At 40.8% G+C, this 18,229-nt stretch overlaps 1 protein-coding gene across 5 annotated transcripts in view; it reads right to left on the bottom strand.

Annotated features, from left to right (window-relative positions):
• smtnb (smoothelin b) overlaps positions 1–17,625 on the bottom strand; it is a 54,797-nt gene extending 37,172 nt beyond the window's left edge. For 4 of the 5 annotated variants that reach the window (XM_028032843.1, XM_028032845.1, XM_028032846.1 and 1 more), the window contains exons 1-4: positions 17,290–17,625; positions 1,877–2,034; positions 467–545; positions 297–375 (exon numbers count right to left, since the gene is read on the bottom strand). In XM_028032843.1, coding sequence (XP_027888644.1) covers positions 297–375; positions 467–545; positions 1,877–2,034; positions 17,290–17,340 — 367 coding nt within the window. In that variant the 5' untranslated portion in view covers positions 17,341–17,625. The remainder of the gene's footprint in view (positions 1–296; positions 376–466; positions 546–1,876; positions 2,035–17,289) is intronic. The other variant, XM_028032849.1, reaches the window with a different exon arrangement.
• Positions 17,626–18,229: the final 604 nt, after the last annotated feature.

Genomic DNA, 18,229 nt, shown 5'->3' with positions numbered 1-18,229 from the left:
ATGGATAGACAAAACTAAACGATGGACGGACAGGGAACAAAAGTTAAAAAATGGAATCAGGAATAAAGTTTTAAAAATATATATATATATATATACATATATATATATATATATATACACACACACACACACACACACTCGTTTCCATGCTCTAATCTCTTCCTATACTTATCAAGCTGTGGAAAATACTTTCATTCCAGGTCTTTCCAGTCCATCGCTGCTTTTAATCCATAAACGGGTCCCAAGAATTAACCTTCATTGGAAAATGTTTCCCAGACGATCATATCTCGGCTCACCTTGCAGTTGCTCATCCCTGACCCGTCGGATCGCTGCTCGGATCATCTTCCTCTCCTCGTACTCGGCTGCAGCACGAAGCTGCAGGACAATAAATGCTTAGTGGATCCATGAAACCAAAATATAGCAACAACATCAGAATCAACAAGACAGACTGATTTGTAAATGTCACCATTTTTGTGAGCTCGTCAACGTCCTGGATCGACTGAAGCTTTTGTGAAAGAACGTCCAAGTCGTTGCTGGATTCTGATCTGAGAAAAAAATAAAAATAAAGCAGTTAATTTATTATTAAAGGACAGCACACAGTTTTTACAGCCTGAAGAAATAAACTCAGAAATGCAAAGCATGGACGTAACGAGCAACAACCCAGTCGTCTGCTGGCCTCAGACTACTTCACTTCTTTCTGACTCAGTTCTCTCTTCCCTCATTATCCTCATTTTTCCCCCACCATTCCCTGCTATTGAATAATGTGCTGCTTGCTGGAGTTTAAATATTTCACATCCCACATACGAGAGGTGCGAGAATAGCTGTTATTTTTTTATTTTATTTTTTTGTGAGCCCACGTGAATGGGTGTGCGACAGCAGGTAGGATTTCTCCAGCAGCCTCTGCGAGGCACCTCTGTTATTTTTGCAACTCGAATCCTCTGAGTGCCGACGTGAATGGGAATGATTACCTCTGTTAAGAGGATTTAGTGACGGAAAAGGGGGATAAAAAAACCCGACACTGTAGAGTGCTCAGTTTACGCCTGACATCAAATAGTGTTAAAGTGTTTCTTGGTCCAAACCACATGCTGCGACAATAATGCAGCCTTGACCTTAAACTCACTCAGGATTCAACGATTTCAACCAGCCAAACTAGACATGCACAATTAATTAATCTGCAACTGACTTTCAATGTTTTGTGTTGTTAAAAGATAAACAGCAAAGAAGAAAATGGAATAAAAGCATTTCAAAGTTTTGTTTAACAAATACATTTATTTCACTTTTTTATTTTTTGCATTGCCATGAACACACAAACGGACACGATCAAAGTAAAAAATGTATTTTAAAAAAAGCACACCACATTTAAGTATTAAGAGACTTAAAAAGATGTTATCACTGCAAATAAATTTACAGCAGCAGTGTTATTTTTTTATTTAAAATTAGTATACATTTTAAGAAAACAAATAACCACAGTCATGCAGAAATGTGATGGAAAACCTCTGGCCTGTTTGTTGTTGGATTTGACGGGCAGAAACATGTTTACAGAGAAGATGAAGAGGTAGAGAAGTGTTACTGCTGACTTATCGGCTCATCTACATTCCTCTGCAGCGTGACAGCTGCTGGGATCAGTTCACTTATGCGCTGGAAAAACACTGAGTTGGTCAAAAAAGGGAAATTAATGGAACTGTAAGCAGGGACCTCGTATGTGAGCACTAAAAAGAGGAAAAAGGAAAAATTTACTACAGCTGCAGTTTTCCATCTCTTGTGAGTTTTTTCCCTAATGGTCGAGGAGTTCCACATCTGGTTTTGTAATCTTCGGTTTCACCTGGTTTGAGGTATTTCTCATTTGGGATGAGTGGGAGTGGGTGCGTGAACTCACCTGTGCTGGTTCTCCTTGTCCTCCTGCTGATTCAGGTGCGTTGGTCTGAATCTCTTGCTCGCCAGAGCGGCCTCCATGTCCTCGATCTCCCTCCTCCTCAGCTCCCGGATGGCTGAACGGATGAGGCGTCTCTCGTCCAGATCCAGGGTTCTGTCCAGCTGCAAGAAGATGACGAGCATGACAACGGATCCCAGAGCAAAACGGTGCAGACAGAGATGGCAAATATTTGACTTGCAAAAAGAGATGACTTTTCACTTGTGCTGCATATTTGCATGACTTAATTACGAGTTTTTGCTAGACATGAAGACGTGACTGAGCACAATTTCAGTGCCTTGTAAAAAGTGTCAGTCATCGATTTCTGATATAACTTTAAATGGAATGTAATTTTAAGTAGGAAAATACAACAAAATTTCTTGCAAATATGTCTGAAGTAGCACAACAAAATCTGCGATTTTGATTGCAAAAAAGAAAAAGTCAAAATCCTGGAGTTTTGCTGGGCAGTGACTGTAGTTACAGGGTGGTAAATGTGATACCAGCAGAGCTAGCAGCTATGTGCTATTTCAGCCTTAACTTGCAGGACTTTACTGCGAGTCTCTCTGTATGTAATTATTTTTTAGCTTTCAAACTATGAGCACCTTTCAGACTTTTAACCAGATCAGATTCTAGGCTGGAGGCGTGACGCCCTGAATGAACCCGGACTTATATCTGATGTGTGGGGGTAAAGTTAAAGGGCCAGAGTCGAGTTCTGACTCCACTAATGAGACGAGACAGGTCGACGTGGGGAGGGAGCCGAGGATGAGAAACAGAACCACCGACAGCTGTGCCTCAGCTTTACAAACACAAGAGCGTTCGGCTCCGCAGGTCAACCTGTCATCCAGGTGTTTCCCTCTCCAATGCCGTCGGCAGACCCCACAGATTCAGCTGTGTGACACTCTGCGAGTCATTTCATCACTGTGAGTGCGTATTAGTGAAAATGTCTCCTTTTCAAACAGAAGAGGGGTAATTAAGGAGTTTATAAAAGCACACCCGAGGACAGCTGCACCGCCCCTCGACAAGCTGGATGCTTTCATCTTATCAAGAAAGAAGCAAAGAGTTTGGTGTGGAGGGGGCTCCCTCTGTGGGTCTGTAGCAGGAACCTGTCTGCACATGCATAGCTGAGGAGCTCCTTGGCATGTTTTTTTTTTTTATAAAACCTGTGATCACTTTAAAAAAAAAAAAAAAAAAAAAAAAGCACCCAATGGACCAAGTTAGGACAGAAACCTTTGTTTGCCCAGAGTTACTAAAGGCTGCGGTTGTTGAGCTCAGCTCAACATGCTGATCCGCTGAAACGAGAGCCGGCATGCCCCCGGCCAGGCCCAAAGACAGAAGAAGAAGAAGAAGAAGAAGAGGAGGAGGAAGAGGGTCGTCTCAGTGACGAAGATGGCCGGCAGTTTTGAGGTCTCGCTGCGGTTTGACAAAATATGCACTGGCTCAGAGAAGCCTTCTTTATATACTGTAATTTGTGGAAATTTAAAGTGCTGAGCTGACGAAAAAGACAGCTGGAGAGTAGAAGAAAGAAGGAAACAGAGGAATAAGAGCTTTGAGGATGACAATGTGGGGGGAAAGAATGGAAAAAAGGGGAGGAAGCACTTGGGCATGCCTAAAAATGGGCAAATGAAAGCTGGGTGGGAAACGTGTAGGTCATTCCTCACATTCCTGCTGACTCACAAGAAAAAAAAAAAAGGCGGTAATGAGAAGTACTGTAGCAGTCAGAAACTGGTTTTTTTGGTTCCAGTCCAGCAGCGAGATGATATGAGAAACTAGAAATAACAATGCTTGATAAGGAAGAAGGGAAAATAATCAGACAGAACAAAAAGACGTGGGGAGCGTCTGTTTCACATGCCCACACAGGCAGACACTCACACACTAACCAAACACTGAGGGAGCCGTCTGTTACCACGCTGTCCAGATCGCTGCTGAGTAAATGTCATGATGGGATTAAATGGTTTGTGCAATGGCTGCCAAGTTTTAGAGCAGACCAATTCATTTTTCATCACTAGGATATAAAAACTGCCTCAACTTCAGACTTCTACACCAAACCTCACGATAACAGGCAGCAATTCTGTCCTTCGTAGATCAGGACTGGATGTAAATCTGAGTGTAACAAAGCGTACATCTTGGATGTTAACTTTAATTATGCTGTTGGATTTTCATTTAGTGTGACAGCATCCTTCTGCTGCACATCTGTGGACTGTACACTGATCACAACAAGAGATCTTTTCTCATATTGTTGGAACATCCTGATATGTGAACAGCACTGTGAAATAATTGACACATATGTCTTAAATATTGCAGCAATGACGATAAAAAATATTTATATTCAGAGAAGACTCCGATACACATGCACTATTCACACTTCCTTCAAAGAGTGGGAGGACTTGATGTTTCACAAAAATCTCCTTTGTTTCCCCTCATTTAGATTTGTGTGCCACACGTGTCGAACGTAAGGTCCGGGGGCCAGATCCAGCCTGCCAAGAGTTTTTATAAGGCCCTCTAGACTCTAGTGAACTTTCAAGATAGCAACTGTGTGCTTAAATATTATTTTATCAATCAAATCAAAGCAGTTCTTTCTGAATTCTGCCAAATTATATCAATGTTCAACATTTAATTTCAAGACTCGTCAAATGCAGAGAGCTGTTTATTAATATTTTAGTAGTTTGTTCATTCTGATATGGCCGAAAATGAAACCGAGTTTGACACCCCTGGTGTACCACTTACACACACACACTACAATACATCACTATACATGTCAACATGGGAAACACTGGCCTTCACAAAATATTTTCATCATAAATCCAAAAGACAAGCCGCCTCCGATTTCCCTGCAGTTACTCCTAAATCACAGTCTGTTCACTGGAGCTGCTGTCAGCTGCTGGGAAAGCTGACAGATCAGAAATGTGGCCTCGAAACAAAGCTTGTCATGGTAAGCAATAAATCAATTAACTGCATGATAAATTAAAACGAGCTCAATAATTCTGCATGATTGTTTTCCTCTCACTCTCTCTGTCATCCAGTCCAGACACTGGATGACAAATATCATTCAGACTGGTTGTTTGGTTTCAATTAGCCTCTTTATTGAAGAGCAGTTAATTTTATTTGTTGTTTCAATTGTTCTGTTTATTTATTTTGAATATTTAAAATATCGTCCAGTTCTAGTGTTAGACATTAAAATTAATTATTCTCCAATAGGGTGTACTTGCAAATGACATCATTATTATTTTAAAATGGTTTCAAAACAACAATATTATTGTTTATCATAATGACTTTTAGGGCAATTTGTCATCCAGCAAAATCTGTTGACGGGTCGACTCAAGACTTTAGCCTAATATCGTCTACATCTTAGGTTATTGTTTTAATGTTACAATGCAGAAAAAGGTCATAAAATACAAATTTCGTTTTGGAAACCAAAAAGCTCCTTTAGCCAGTTTTAGTGATTGAAGTTTTGAGTATTTGTTCTTTGTCCGTTTTGTATTTTTTAGTTAAAAAACTTGATTGTTAACTTTATTGATTACCATCTCTCAATCCTTTATCTTGATAATCTCATTCTTGTCATTTTATTTTCAAATCACGTATGAAATTTCATTCTTTTAATTAAATTCAGAATCACAAATTACGTTCAGAGATGATCTTATGCTACTTTTACCGTTTAAAAGTCTAACTGGAAAGGAAAAGAATCTTCTCCTCAGACTGAATTTGATAGATTATGAAAGTGATTTATTACAATCAACAGAATTTGACGCAGATTAATCCTCACTACAGTCACAACAAAGAAAATGAACCAGAGCTCCTGAACTGGGAGCACAAACCATCTGTTAATGTTTTCAAAGCTAAGCACAAGAGTCAAGACGTGATAAGAGGTAAAAAACAATTACCGGTCACGTCAGCACTTCAACTTGACCCGCTCTTTATCTCAAACGTCAGCCTATGACCTTTCCCTCAAAGGTTTAAATGAACCAACCAGAGAAACGAGGTAAATGTTTTTCTGTTCGGATTGGTCGAAACACATAAATGCTGAATTCAAACTGGTGCAGAGTCAGAAAGAAAAGAGGAAAATAAAAGTCAACCAATAACGCTGCTCAGGAAACTAATATGGAGCAACCCAGACAAACAGAACACACCTTGAAGCTGGACGCCGGCCAACTTAAACAGAATAACCGTTAAAGAGGGAGCGAGATGGAAACATGTGCTGCTGCAGACACAGAGTCCATTTGACAAAAATCACCAGATGACCATGACCTCAGGGAAAGCTGAAAAGGAAAGAAAGGGAACATTACAAACACCACCTTTAACCAGCGGCTGTCCCAAACGGCAACTTTCAAACGGAAACTTATAAACTGTCATTGTATGTCGAAATAACATCATGACCCAGATAGAAAACTTTCCAGAAACCCCCTGCTGTTTGCAAAATAAGAGTCAAAAATCTAATTTAGTAAATTCCTAGAGACTAATAGTTTGCATTCAATTTGATGTAGAGGTTTCCAATTGAAAGGGGCTAGATAGAAGAAAGAACTGTGCAACACAATTCTTAGATTTTTGTTTTCAAAGATTTATGAAAAACTTGTTGGAATCAAAAGGGACTGAGTACGTTTTGAAGTCGCTGTCCCCGATGTTGGTTTGTGGTGCTCAGTCGAAGAATCACAGAGCTTTCAGACAGCACACCTGCTCGCAGATGAGTGAGTCAAACAAAAATCAAACATCAATACGTCTTTTCAAGAGGGAGGAGCAGTCGTTGAGACGTCGCCGAGCTGTCAGCAACTTTAACAATGTCCGGAGGACAGTCATCATACCGTCTGGAGCGCACCACTCATCTCCTCACACCTGAAGTCACACCTGTTAGACGCGGCGGGGATCTCCACCTGATACATTGTGTTCAAAGAAACAGAACGGATCAGGTGACGACTAAAGACCGAAACGAAAACGAATCTGTCAGCTTCTCTGACTCAAACAGACACAGAGCCTTGTAAATACAGTCATACCTCTTATACCGAAAGTCAGGGAGAAAGTTTTGAAAATTAAGCAGGGTTACACAATAAAACTATGAGAAGCTTTAATTGTCTCACTGAGCTCTTTTCGTTTAAAGGCGATGCAGGGGCCAAGCAAACATCATGTGGAAGGAGGAGCTCTGGTCAGATGAGACCAATACTAAAGTTTTACCTCAGATGCAATTTTCTATATGGGATGGAAAATGAACACTACAGATCATCCTGAACTCACCAACCCAAATCAGAAAATGCTCCGAACTAATAAATCATGGATGGAGATAAATAAAGGCCGATATTCGAAGAAAGTGTGTTATGAAGCTACAAAGGGCTTGAACATAGAGTGGAAAATGAGCCTCCAACATGCAGCCAGATGCACAATGGAAGGCTTTAGATCAGAGCATATCCAGGCATTAGGATGGTCCAAGTCCTATTGAGAGTCTGAGGCCATGACTGATACTCTCAGAAGCTCTTGATCCAATCTGACTGATGAAATTAACAACAATTTCAGTTTCTACATCTGGAAAGCTGGAAAAGACAAACCCCAAAAGGATGCAGCTGCAGGGAAAGGTGCTTCTACAAACCAAGTATCGATGATTACTAATATGCTCAACAATTTTCAGATTTTTATTTGTAAAACATTTAAGTAGCACCATTTATTCTTTTCCTTCTGCTCAACAATCACTGATTTTTGTTGATCTCTCATAAACTCAGGTTTGTGGCTGTAATGTGACCAAATGTGTTAAGTGGTATGAATACGTTCACAAAGCACTTCACACACACACACAAAATTATTAATGAGGTGTAACACTGACGCAAAAGTGAGAGACAAACAATATTTCACAAGCAGGCTCTTGCATGCTTTAAGACACTTCCTGCTGAAGGGCGGCCTAGTGGGAAGTGAAACCTCAAGACCTCCAGAGGCATTCATGTGACGCAACTCGAATCAATCAATCAGAGCCAATTAGAGAGCACTCTGGGTTACCAGTAATCCCAGCCAGCTGGAGGCGTGCTCCCAGTGACAGCGGCAGCCTGGTGTAGCTTTACATGCGACTCTGAGCTGAAGAGGTTGGTTTATTTCATCAGAAGCAGCAGGGAGGGGGAGCGTGAAGAAGAGTCTTCAGGTGGTCAAAACACGCCGAGGTTAAACCGTGCAAACAGAGCGCTGAGCCGCATCGCCGTGAAAGCAGATGGCAGAGAGTGAACAAGTTCAGATGAGTTTTAATTACAGGGCTCTGGCTAACTCTCGTCATTAGAGCATCTATTCATAGGTACAGAGAGAGCAGCTTCAGCCTCTCAACGCCTGAGACTGATTAATCGAAAGAAAACACTCCTCGTACAACAACTCTGTCAAACTGTAAGCAACGTCTGTCAGTGCACTCAGCTACACCTGCAGCGCCCTGGAAAACTACTTTTGTATGGGATAAAACAGCATAAAGCACTGGATTGTTATTGTGAAGTGGACATAAAGTGACACATGGTTTTGCAGTTGCAAGTGTCTGGTTACATCTGGTGTAAAACCAAAACAGCATTAAGGAAGAAAAAAAAAAAAAAAGAGTCAAACATGGTGGTGGCAGTGTGATTGTGTGGGGTTGCTCTGAGGTCTCAGTTTGTGACCTTCAGCTCAAGCAAACGTGGGCTGAGCAGCAGCAAGCGAATTCATCTGTGCATGGCTAAATAAATAAAAAAAACAGAAGTTTTGAAGTGGCCTATTCAAAGTGTGAACATAAATGTAGTTGCTGCAACGTGGCCTTAAAAAAAATTTCATGCTTGGACGCACTCCATTGTTGCTGAATTAAAACAACTGCAAACAAGAGCAAGTCAAAATTCCTCCACTTCGATGGGAAATACTTCTCGCAAAGTATCTGTTGCTGCTAAGAACCATTTAGTTTTCCACAAAGGGCCGGGTTGTTTTAGTTAACTTCTTTCCCTAAATAAATGAAGTGGCCTCCTGCAAAGCTGAAACAGAAGTATCAGAGCTACTCAACGTATGGTCAACAAAAACTGAAACCCACGGACCAGAGTATTTGTCTCCCTCCTGCTGTGCAGTCTGCAGGTCACAGAGGTCGGGTCAAACGTCACAGCTTGATGTGTGGAGGACTTCACCTTCCCACACACGCCCGCCTGGCCTTCTCTGGGAGCATCATGACCTCCTCAGGCCAAACTCCGACCCTTTGACTCCTAGAGGACCTCTTTTTTTATTTTTACTTGAAGATTTCAGCTGAGATGCAAAGATGTTTCTGCTTTCAAGTAATGCAAATATTTCTTTTGTTTTTTTAAATGCGTAACAGTAGGAGTTGCACAAGTTTTTTGAGGATGAACTAATCATCTCCACAGCGGTTTAAGGCTAAAGCAGATCGGATCAGTGCTCTCATGACTGTCCATATAAGGAGAGTCAGGACACTCCTCAGAGCAGAGCTGAAATAGATTAGCAGCTGTCTATGGAGACGCTGCACTGCTACACACACAAAGATAAATAATCAGCCCTAAATCAAATCACTGCTTGTTAATTTGGAAGAAAGTCCAGGTTGCATCAGGTGCACGTGTATAATCATTTCTCAGTAGCTCATCATACCGCATCTGGCTGACGCACGCCTGTTGAAAAATGGAAACATAATCTGGATCCGTGAGAGCCCTGCAAGGCACGGAGCACCTGACTCCTCAGGAGGGAGTTTCGGATAAAAAATTAACAACAATATCTAATCACAGCCGAGGCTGAAACACGCTCCGCCGCAACCTGTGAAAGTGAGAAAGATCATCATCTACAAATTTGGGCTGCACACCCGGTTTAATCACCTCTAATAAAGCGGGACGGAGCCACAGAGCAGACCTGGGAAAACCGTGTCCCCCTTTACAGTTGAGCTAGCACACATAAAAGAGCTGCTACATGGAGGAATGCATACGGGTCAAAGGACAGGGGGGCTAATCATCATTGGTGTCCTATAGGGCTGTAATGATGTCCTGAAGACAGATCTGAGCTCAGACTGCAGAGTCCACATGCTGACAGGTTAACCAGCCGACTCTGCATACGCCGACCAAAAACAGGCTTCTGATGTTTGGAGCATTTTTACTGTAAAGGAACCGTTTGTCCTCTTATAGCTTCCTGCAGAGAAACAGCTGAACCACACAAGGAAGCTGGAATCATGACAGGTTTTAAATCAGCCAGAAGAACAAGGAAGCTGCCTCTGTGTTGATTTTATAAATAACCAGAGACTCACTGATAGTAGAAAAGCAATACATTTCACTTGGAGCGCAGCCAGCTACAGTGTCTGGCAATGTTCTCTCATTTTATCACATTGCAGCAACAAATTTGAATGTGTTTTACTTGGATTTTGTGTGTCAGGACAACACGTTGAGGTGCTTATTTGTGATGCAGAAGGGGGAAAAAAGTGCATGGTTAAAATGTTTACACATAAACATCCCTTCCTCTTTGCAAAAAACATCAAAATCAGTCAGATTGTGTGAAAAGATCAAATTTCAGGCCTTGCCACTATTTCTCCGTTCTCTTTGGGTTTTGGTCTCTGATTGATGCTCTTCTTTCCCAGCCTGTCAGTTTGGGCGGACGCCATGTTTTGGCGGTTTTACAGCAGTGTCTTAGTCTTTCCATGTCCACATGATGGATTGATCAGCTCTCAATGGGATGTTTAAAGGCCGGGCTATTGCTTTACAACCCAACCCTAAAATTAATCCACAGCTTTATCGTGGTTGTTTCTGGGTCTTCATGAAGCCGTTTTCTCACTTTATTTTATGACAAAACGCTGAATTTATTCTGGGATTAAATTACACACGGACTCAGACTCCATGTTATACTTCGGCGACTACTGCAGGATGAAGAATTTTGTTTAGAGGTGTCTGAGCAAAGGAGACAAGCAAAATTTGGGGGAGGTGGGGATGAAACCATGCATCATTTTCCACCCATCAATAACCTGCCGCTGGGAGTTGAACTTTTTCCAAAGCGACATGTTTGATCCTGAAAAAGCAGAGCCCTTCCCCTCCACTGCGTCTTTGTCTTTATGTCTCTGAATAACTGTAAATCATCACAGCACGACAGCCATCTGCAGCTTTATCTCCCCTGGTTTTATGAGCAAAAAAATCTGCTACAGTATGACAGATTTCAGCAGGAGGGAGCCATGACAAATAAAAACGCTCTGAAAGACATGAAAGCTGCGATTCTGTTGGCCTGTCAGCAGACGCAGCAGGTGCTGGAGAAGGACGACTCCCCTCTACCCTTCTCAGGGGTCGATCTGAAGCTCTGAGTGAAAACCTCCATGGACGGACAGAGGGACATGTCCAACAGGAAGTAAAAGGAGGGACTGTGGGAAACATGCAAAGTGCTTGTTCTCCGCTTGGATCTGCAACGGCATGCGCTCCAACGCCAACAATCGGAGCCGCAGGCCCGACTGATGGAGCCAAACACAATTAAACAGATCTGCTGTGCAAATCTCCAGAACGTCACGAGATTAACAGGAGCAATCTGGAAAGCTAAACATCAACATCCGCCTGGTGATGTTAGGAGGACCTCAGGAAACGACTCCTTCCTGAGGGACACACAGAAAAAGCTCCAAGCACCAACTTTTTGACAGCATCCTGTCTGTTGTGTTCCTCTTTTAGCTTTTTTTAGTTTAACAGAGAATATTTTCTAACATGATATATTTACGGTTTAAATTCCACCTAGAACATTTCTGAATAACAAAACCAAATGCTGGAGTCGGTTATTTTCCTTCACAAACTAGGACAAAAATAAAGTTTTTTGCAAATAAATAATCAAACTGATGTTTGTATCCATTTTATGGCATCTCAAAGCAAATTAGGGTTAATTGCTTCCACCCCAGAGAGAAAACTCTATCTTGTACAATCTTAGAGATTTTCCAGGCCTCAACTATCCTTTTCACTGGTGAACACTGACAGGAGAGCAATAAAGCTCCTCTTATTTAATTAGCACCTCATCTGAATTCAAAACAGAGTTTTAAAGTTAGAAGCCAAAGTAAAAAGATTAAAGAAATAAACTCGGGGGAAAGTGTTTATCTAAGAGACGCCTGGTGGCGTTCAGGGACACAGAGGACGGAAGAGACACCTTCAATCCTTTATCCAGACCTTTTCCACTTGGCAGAATGACGAAGACAGACAGATCAGTCTCTGCTGGATCATTTAGCCGCTCAGACGTGAAGAGCAGAGCAGCTGAGGGTCAGCCAGTCTGACTGCTTTTACAAAGACTGTTTGACCCTCAGCAGGCAGCGCCAGAATATACAGCTTTCATTTATTCAGACTTCACAAGCAGCCGCTTCCATCCGCTTTTCAGCTGGTTGTAACCGTTATATTTCCCCAAATATGACACAGGTTGGTTGTTAAACTAAAAAATATATACACATACTCTGCTCAATCTTTCACATAAACACACATTGTCCAGCTGATTATCAGCCTCTCGTAGAAATTTCAAAGAAACAGAAATCCTCCAACAAGAGCCAAAAATTAAGATTCTGCTAGTGTGTTTTTTTTGTTTTTTTTTAAATATCTAATTTTTTAATATTTTCTCAACTCATACTTATTATTTTTGCCAAAGGAAACAAAAATATCTAATGCATTTACTTTTACATAAACCTTTACAACAGTAAAGTTGTAAAGTTTACAGCAAAAACTACCAGGCATAAAGAGGCCGGAGTGAAACCCTCAGCAGACGCAGCATTTAGCTTTCAGGTTCATTTGCTGGTCAAAGTCGATTTGCTGCCAATTCATTTAATGGCCAAGAATCTCCAGAAGAAAAAACATTGATTAATAAAGCTGTGGTTTCAGAGATATAGCATTTATTTACACACACAAAAAAACTGAAAAGCAAAATGTTTTGCTATTGCTGCTAAAAAATAATAAAAAGAAACTTAAGGTGCAGCTTAAAGTGTTTATTTGCCAGAAAATTTTAACACAACAAGCAGATATTAGCAGGTTAATGAGTTGAACTCTGTTAAGGTAACAGATCTTCAGCCTGAAGCCTAACAGGAGCTTAGGAAAGAACCTTGCAGGTTTAAAAAGGTGATTTACATCATGACTCTCTTCAGCAACCAGAAATATTTAAAAAGAGCAACGACTGTCTTTACTGTAAACTCTGGGAAATGTCTGTCGCTCCTGCAGCCAGATGACCAGCAGAGCACAGCAACAGGTAGGAGAGGGGAACCATAAAACACAGGAAAATATTAAAACACTCTCCTGCACTCTTATCAACAGAACATTAAATCATAGGGGGAAAAAATGATGGAACATGAAAACTTAACATTTTACATTTTGGCATTTTTTGCACAGTTACAATATTTAAAGCTGATGATGTGATGATTCTCTAATGGATGATTAAGGCAAGGTAATAAAAAAAGGTTAAGACTCCAAAATATGCATTGTTCATGACTTTGTATGAGAGAAAAATCTTGAGATTTTATATGTATAAAAGGTTTGATGATACCAAACTTCAAAAAGACAATGCAACAGAAAAACAATTGCAATAATCTTTTTAAATGAGCTCATACTGTTAGCAGTAGTGCAGCAGTAACCTCTCACGGTGCCACTTCTCTTATTGTTACTGTACTATTTTACAGTATTGTTAAATGAAAAAAAAAACACTATTCATGTTTTCAACAAGCAGCCTTATTTTACAGTAAAAACATTATTTCACTTCCTTTTAGAGGCAAAATATGAGCAGATATTTATGGCAGAATCCAGAAACTAAAGCTCTCAGTTTGTCCAAAACACGGATGCAGCTTCTTATCTCTGTGGTCTTTTGTTTGGAAATTCACTGACAAGAAGCTGAAGTGTGCAGGCTGCAGCGCTGTAGATAACCCCTGGTGCGTCTGCGTCGGCTCAGGCAGGATGACTTTGCCAGAGGCTTCAGTTAAATTAATCATGAGGGGAAACAGAAAAGTGCAACTGGAATAAAAACCAGAAAGAAAAATATTTTCTCTTCTTCTTCTATAGGAAAAAGGCCTAGAGAGAAAACAATCAAGGCAATAATATTCATAAACAGCAACCACAGATTGCTATCAGAGCATTAATTATCAAGGCTTTGTGGAAGAAAGTTTGCTTCAATGGAAATCTGCTGCATGAAACAACATGCGCCTGATGTTCCATGGAAAATTTACGTCTAATTTACTTTAAGAAGGAAGAAGGAGTATTTATATTTTTTTTAAAAAAGGTTCCAGGTGACGGTTAAGCAATCATCTTTCCAACTTATTCCTTACAGATGATGAGTCCCGTCTCAGCAGGGAGTAAAGGTGAAGCTGGAGAGAATGCAAAGATCCTTCAAAAATAAGAAAGCTCTTCCTTGCAGACTGTAACCATTGAGCTGTTGTCAATGCACAAAATGTTTTTTAAAAAATCATAAATTAAAGGCCCAAGGGTCTCGTTTATCAACCAGACTGGACCACCGAGTGAATCTGGCCTATTTTAAACATGTGTGAATGCCTCATGTTCACCAGGGAGAAAGGACAGTCAAGACCTTGAAGGACTAGTCATAAATCATCATACGTGGGACCCATCCAGCATGTGAAATCAGCCGAACACGGAAACCAATCAGCGTTTATGTCAATCCACCTCAATACCGAGCGCTCAGGCTGATGATTATGTCACATTTGGACCTTTTTCTGCCTCCACCTGTGCAGCTCTGTGACATAATTAGAGGGAAGATCACAGAGCGGCTGACAAGATGCCAACGTCTGCGCTAAGTAGGGCTGTGCACCTGTGCCGCAGCCAGCAGACACCTGTGGACGCAACAGGTCCTGCAGGTTTAACACACTGACACGCAACAAACTAATGCCTAGCAGCAAAAATCAGGGCTGTGGCAGCTGATAACCATCACTCTGCAAAAAAACACTCCATCAAACTCTACACTACATCAAACTCCAGCAAAGAGACGTCGGTTTAAGTCGTTAGATTCAAGATAGCTTTATCCTCCAACTGACCTCGGCAGCAGCTTCGGTTCATCATAAGATGAACCTTGACAAATACCTTCTCAGCTCGAGAACCGATTATTTTCATGTATGCATAAATAATCGCTCCTGCCAAGCGAAATGACGAGGGGGAGAAGAAAAAAAAAAGAAGCTCCTTCTGGTTGCGTTAGCGAGGGATTAGATGAGCAACATAAAACGGCAGGTCGGGCTTTGAATAGAGGTGTAGCAATGGGATTACCAGCGCTAAAAGAGACCGCCATATGACCTTCTGACTGCTAAGTTCGTTAAGAGCAACACAGGCCTGCAGTTCGTGTTGTTATCCAACTGCAGTTTAATAGCAGAGGCTTTACAACCAGCTCAGACCAGCTTTAGTCCCAAAATGTCCATTATCTTTTACCAGGGTCCTAAAAACACAAGACAATAGATTCTGACCAATAAAACTATATAATAGGATGTTAGATTTCCTAAAAAGCTCCAAAAATGAACTATATTTCATCCCAGCTGCTTGCGAACTTTCTGTTGCGAGTTTGTTTTGTTTTAAAAGTTCACTGCGGATGGAAAAGTCTGACACTGCGAACATCATTAGTGAAATTGTGGGATCGGAGTGACCTTAAAGCTGAGGGAAAGATGCTGCAGCAGAGGGGAAAGAGAGATGGGACATTTTCAATCCAGCTCCACAGTGGGAAGCTGAAAAGACAAATGAAGAAGCTGCATGATGTGCATTTTATTCCGAGGCAGGTCCCAGGACAATGGCAGCGTTTACTGCAAGATCCTGCAGGATGCATTGTCCAAGCAAGACGAGTTCATTACATTTTCTCTGTGAGCTGACGTCAAATGTGAGGACAACATTAACAAAAGAAAACTCTAAAGGTTGGAAAAAAGACAATTACCGGTAAATAAAACATTTGAGGTTTTTAAAGCAATACTTTTTTTTTTAGTATACCTCCTCATACTGCCCAGAGATTTCTTAAGAAAAAACAAATCAGATACACTGTGGCCATTCCACCAAGTAGATCTGGTCAATTGGTTGTCAACACAAATGCCAAACCAGCTGACTGTATGGGTAAAATGTAACAGACTTGTGGTAAAATGTGAGACACTGACTCCAGATTACAGTCGGATCATCCCAGACTTTAGCAGATCAGTGGATGCACTTTAAATAGGTCAAGCAAACATGACATTTCTGCCCAGCTTGGCTCCAAAGCAAACATGTCGGTTTTATTGTGCTTCCAGCCCAGCTTTCTAAACATTCATTAATAGACCCTTATACTGGTAATAGATTCCTTAGAAGAAAGGCAGAAAAATCTATGCCGTCAAGTTAAATCGTTAAACTGGTAAAGCGCAAATATAATAATTAGCACATAAATAGGAGACATTAAACAAATTCCTAATGACTCTTTTTCTCTTTTTACAGTGTAAACCGATAATAAATAGCAGTAGTTTCCCCGTTTGTGTGTAATTCAAACAAACTCGCTGTAACAACGTCTGAACAGGATGACACACGTCTCCTTGTAAATGTGTCAGGTGCCATGATACACCGAACACACTACACCTTCCTCCGCCTTGGGAAGTAATCAGGACATGACGAAGCAGTGATAGTTACTACTTCCAGACATTCAATGCATGTGATACATTCTTCTTATCATAGCTGGACATGTGACATGATCTCTAATAGTTTCACAATAGTAAACACCTTCATCATGTTCATTTATGTTGATATAATGGGCTGTTTGCCTTTTCTTTTACATGAGTTAAATCTCTGTCTACTTTTTTATTTGCCATCTAGTGAATATTTATGTAACTAGATCTGAATTCTCAATTGGAATGAATTGAACTGTTTAAATGTCTTTATTTAGACTGATCCAGTTTCAAGGTAATCTGTTTTAAGAGGACACCCCTGTCATTTGGCACTACATAAATAAAGATAAGCTGATTATGAAGAAGTGCAACAATATTCCTTTGTAAATTTGAGATATTTTCCTTCCTCGCATCAGCAGTGCATATTTTTTAAATCAACTAAATGTTGTAAATTCTTTCATTTAAAAACTACAAATGTCTGAAGTGCTTTGGTAGCTTTGTTTATCACAAACAAATGTGGGGGGAAATATTTCCAGTTTTTTCCCTCGGTTTATAAGAGGAAAACTTGTAAATGTACTTTTTCTTTGTTGAGAATTTGCTGTGCAGACAGAGGAAGTCTGCAGGAGGATTAGCAGCAACACTGAGTAGCCTACCTGCCTCTCAGGTGTGTTAATTAAAGGAGAAGCTCCCTGATAATTCAAGTCAAAAGTATTATTGCGCTACTTGGAAATTATTTTTGCAGTGTGCACACACCTTAAATCACAAAGCAGAGTAATTCAGCCTAGAGAAAGCACCCAGTGGAAATCTAAAAACTCAATGCTGCTTGTGCTAAATCCTTTTTTTAAATTATTTTTTAAACAGACTTTTAGAGCAGCTCCGGACTTTTACTCACCAAAGCTCGGAGAGAAGACTCGTCCAGCGCTGAATATGTCTCCAGTGACATCTCGATGAGTCCAGGTGAGACTGAAAGGTAAGAAATTAATGGATGGAGTCTCGCTGTGAAGATGATCCCCGGTCCACAACGCGACCACCTGCACGATTCGCGTTTTATTTCTTGACGCTCCTTTTCCTTCTGTTGACTTCTTCGGTGAAGGTTGTTGTTGGCTCAGCTAACAATAGAAAACTCTGGAGCCGCTCGCTAAAATCATATTTAAGCAGGAGTTTCTTGATCCCAATGAAAGCAGAAGCAACCAGACTCTCAGACGACAGGACAGCAGCAGCTTTTTGAACTGAGAATTCCCACTGAAAAGTTGTAACCCCGCCCCCGTCCGGACTCCGGCTCCTCCCGGCGTTCATTCAAAGCGCACCACCATGCGGGGAAAATGTGAAACAGCGTTTGTGTATGAGGGGCAATGAGTGCCACTCTTAGCTTCTTCAGTTCAAGACTCTGGAAGTGAGGTTCCAAGAACTGTGCTCTACTTAATTTGTGTAAAACCAGATTAACTGGTCCTGGAGATTAAAAGCGGCACTAAGACAAATGTATATTTTTACCATCGTAAAACAGTCCCCGTCTCAAAACACCATAGCACTTTATACAAACTTCATATTATGACACTTTATTAGTATTGGATGGTTATTTACATTGAGGCCAATGGTTATATAGGAAATAAATGAAGGCTGGAGGCAGTGTGCCACCAAAATTGTTCCTATGTGAAACAAGCACTATGAAATAAATGTGTGTTTCTGGTCAGAATAGCCAGTTGATATACAAGTAAAGAGGTGCAAAACACAAAACTATTATTGCAATTTAACTTATGCTTATTTTGTTGAGTTTTACACTCCCTGACTTTTCCAGATTTTTTTTTTTTTTTTTACTAAAATCTGTTCTAACA

This window comes from Xiphophorus couchianus, chromosome 12, assembly GCF_001444195.1.
Source record: "Xiphophorus couchianus chromosome 12, X_couchianus-1.0, whole genome shotgun sequence".
Classification (NCBI taxonomy): domain Eukaryota; kingdom Metazoa; phylum Chordata; class Actinopteri; order Cyprinodontiformes; family Poeciliidae; genus Xiphophorus; species Xiphophorus couchianus.
The sequence above is the reverse complement of the archived record's forward strand: the minus strand, read 5'-3'. Positions and strand labels throughout refer to the sequence as shown.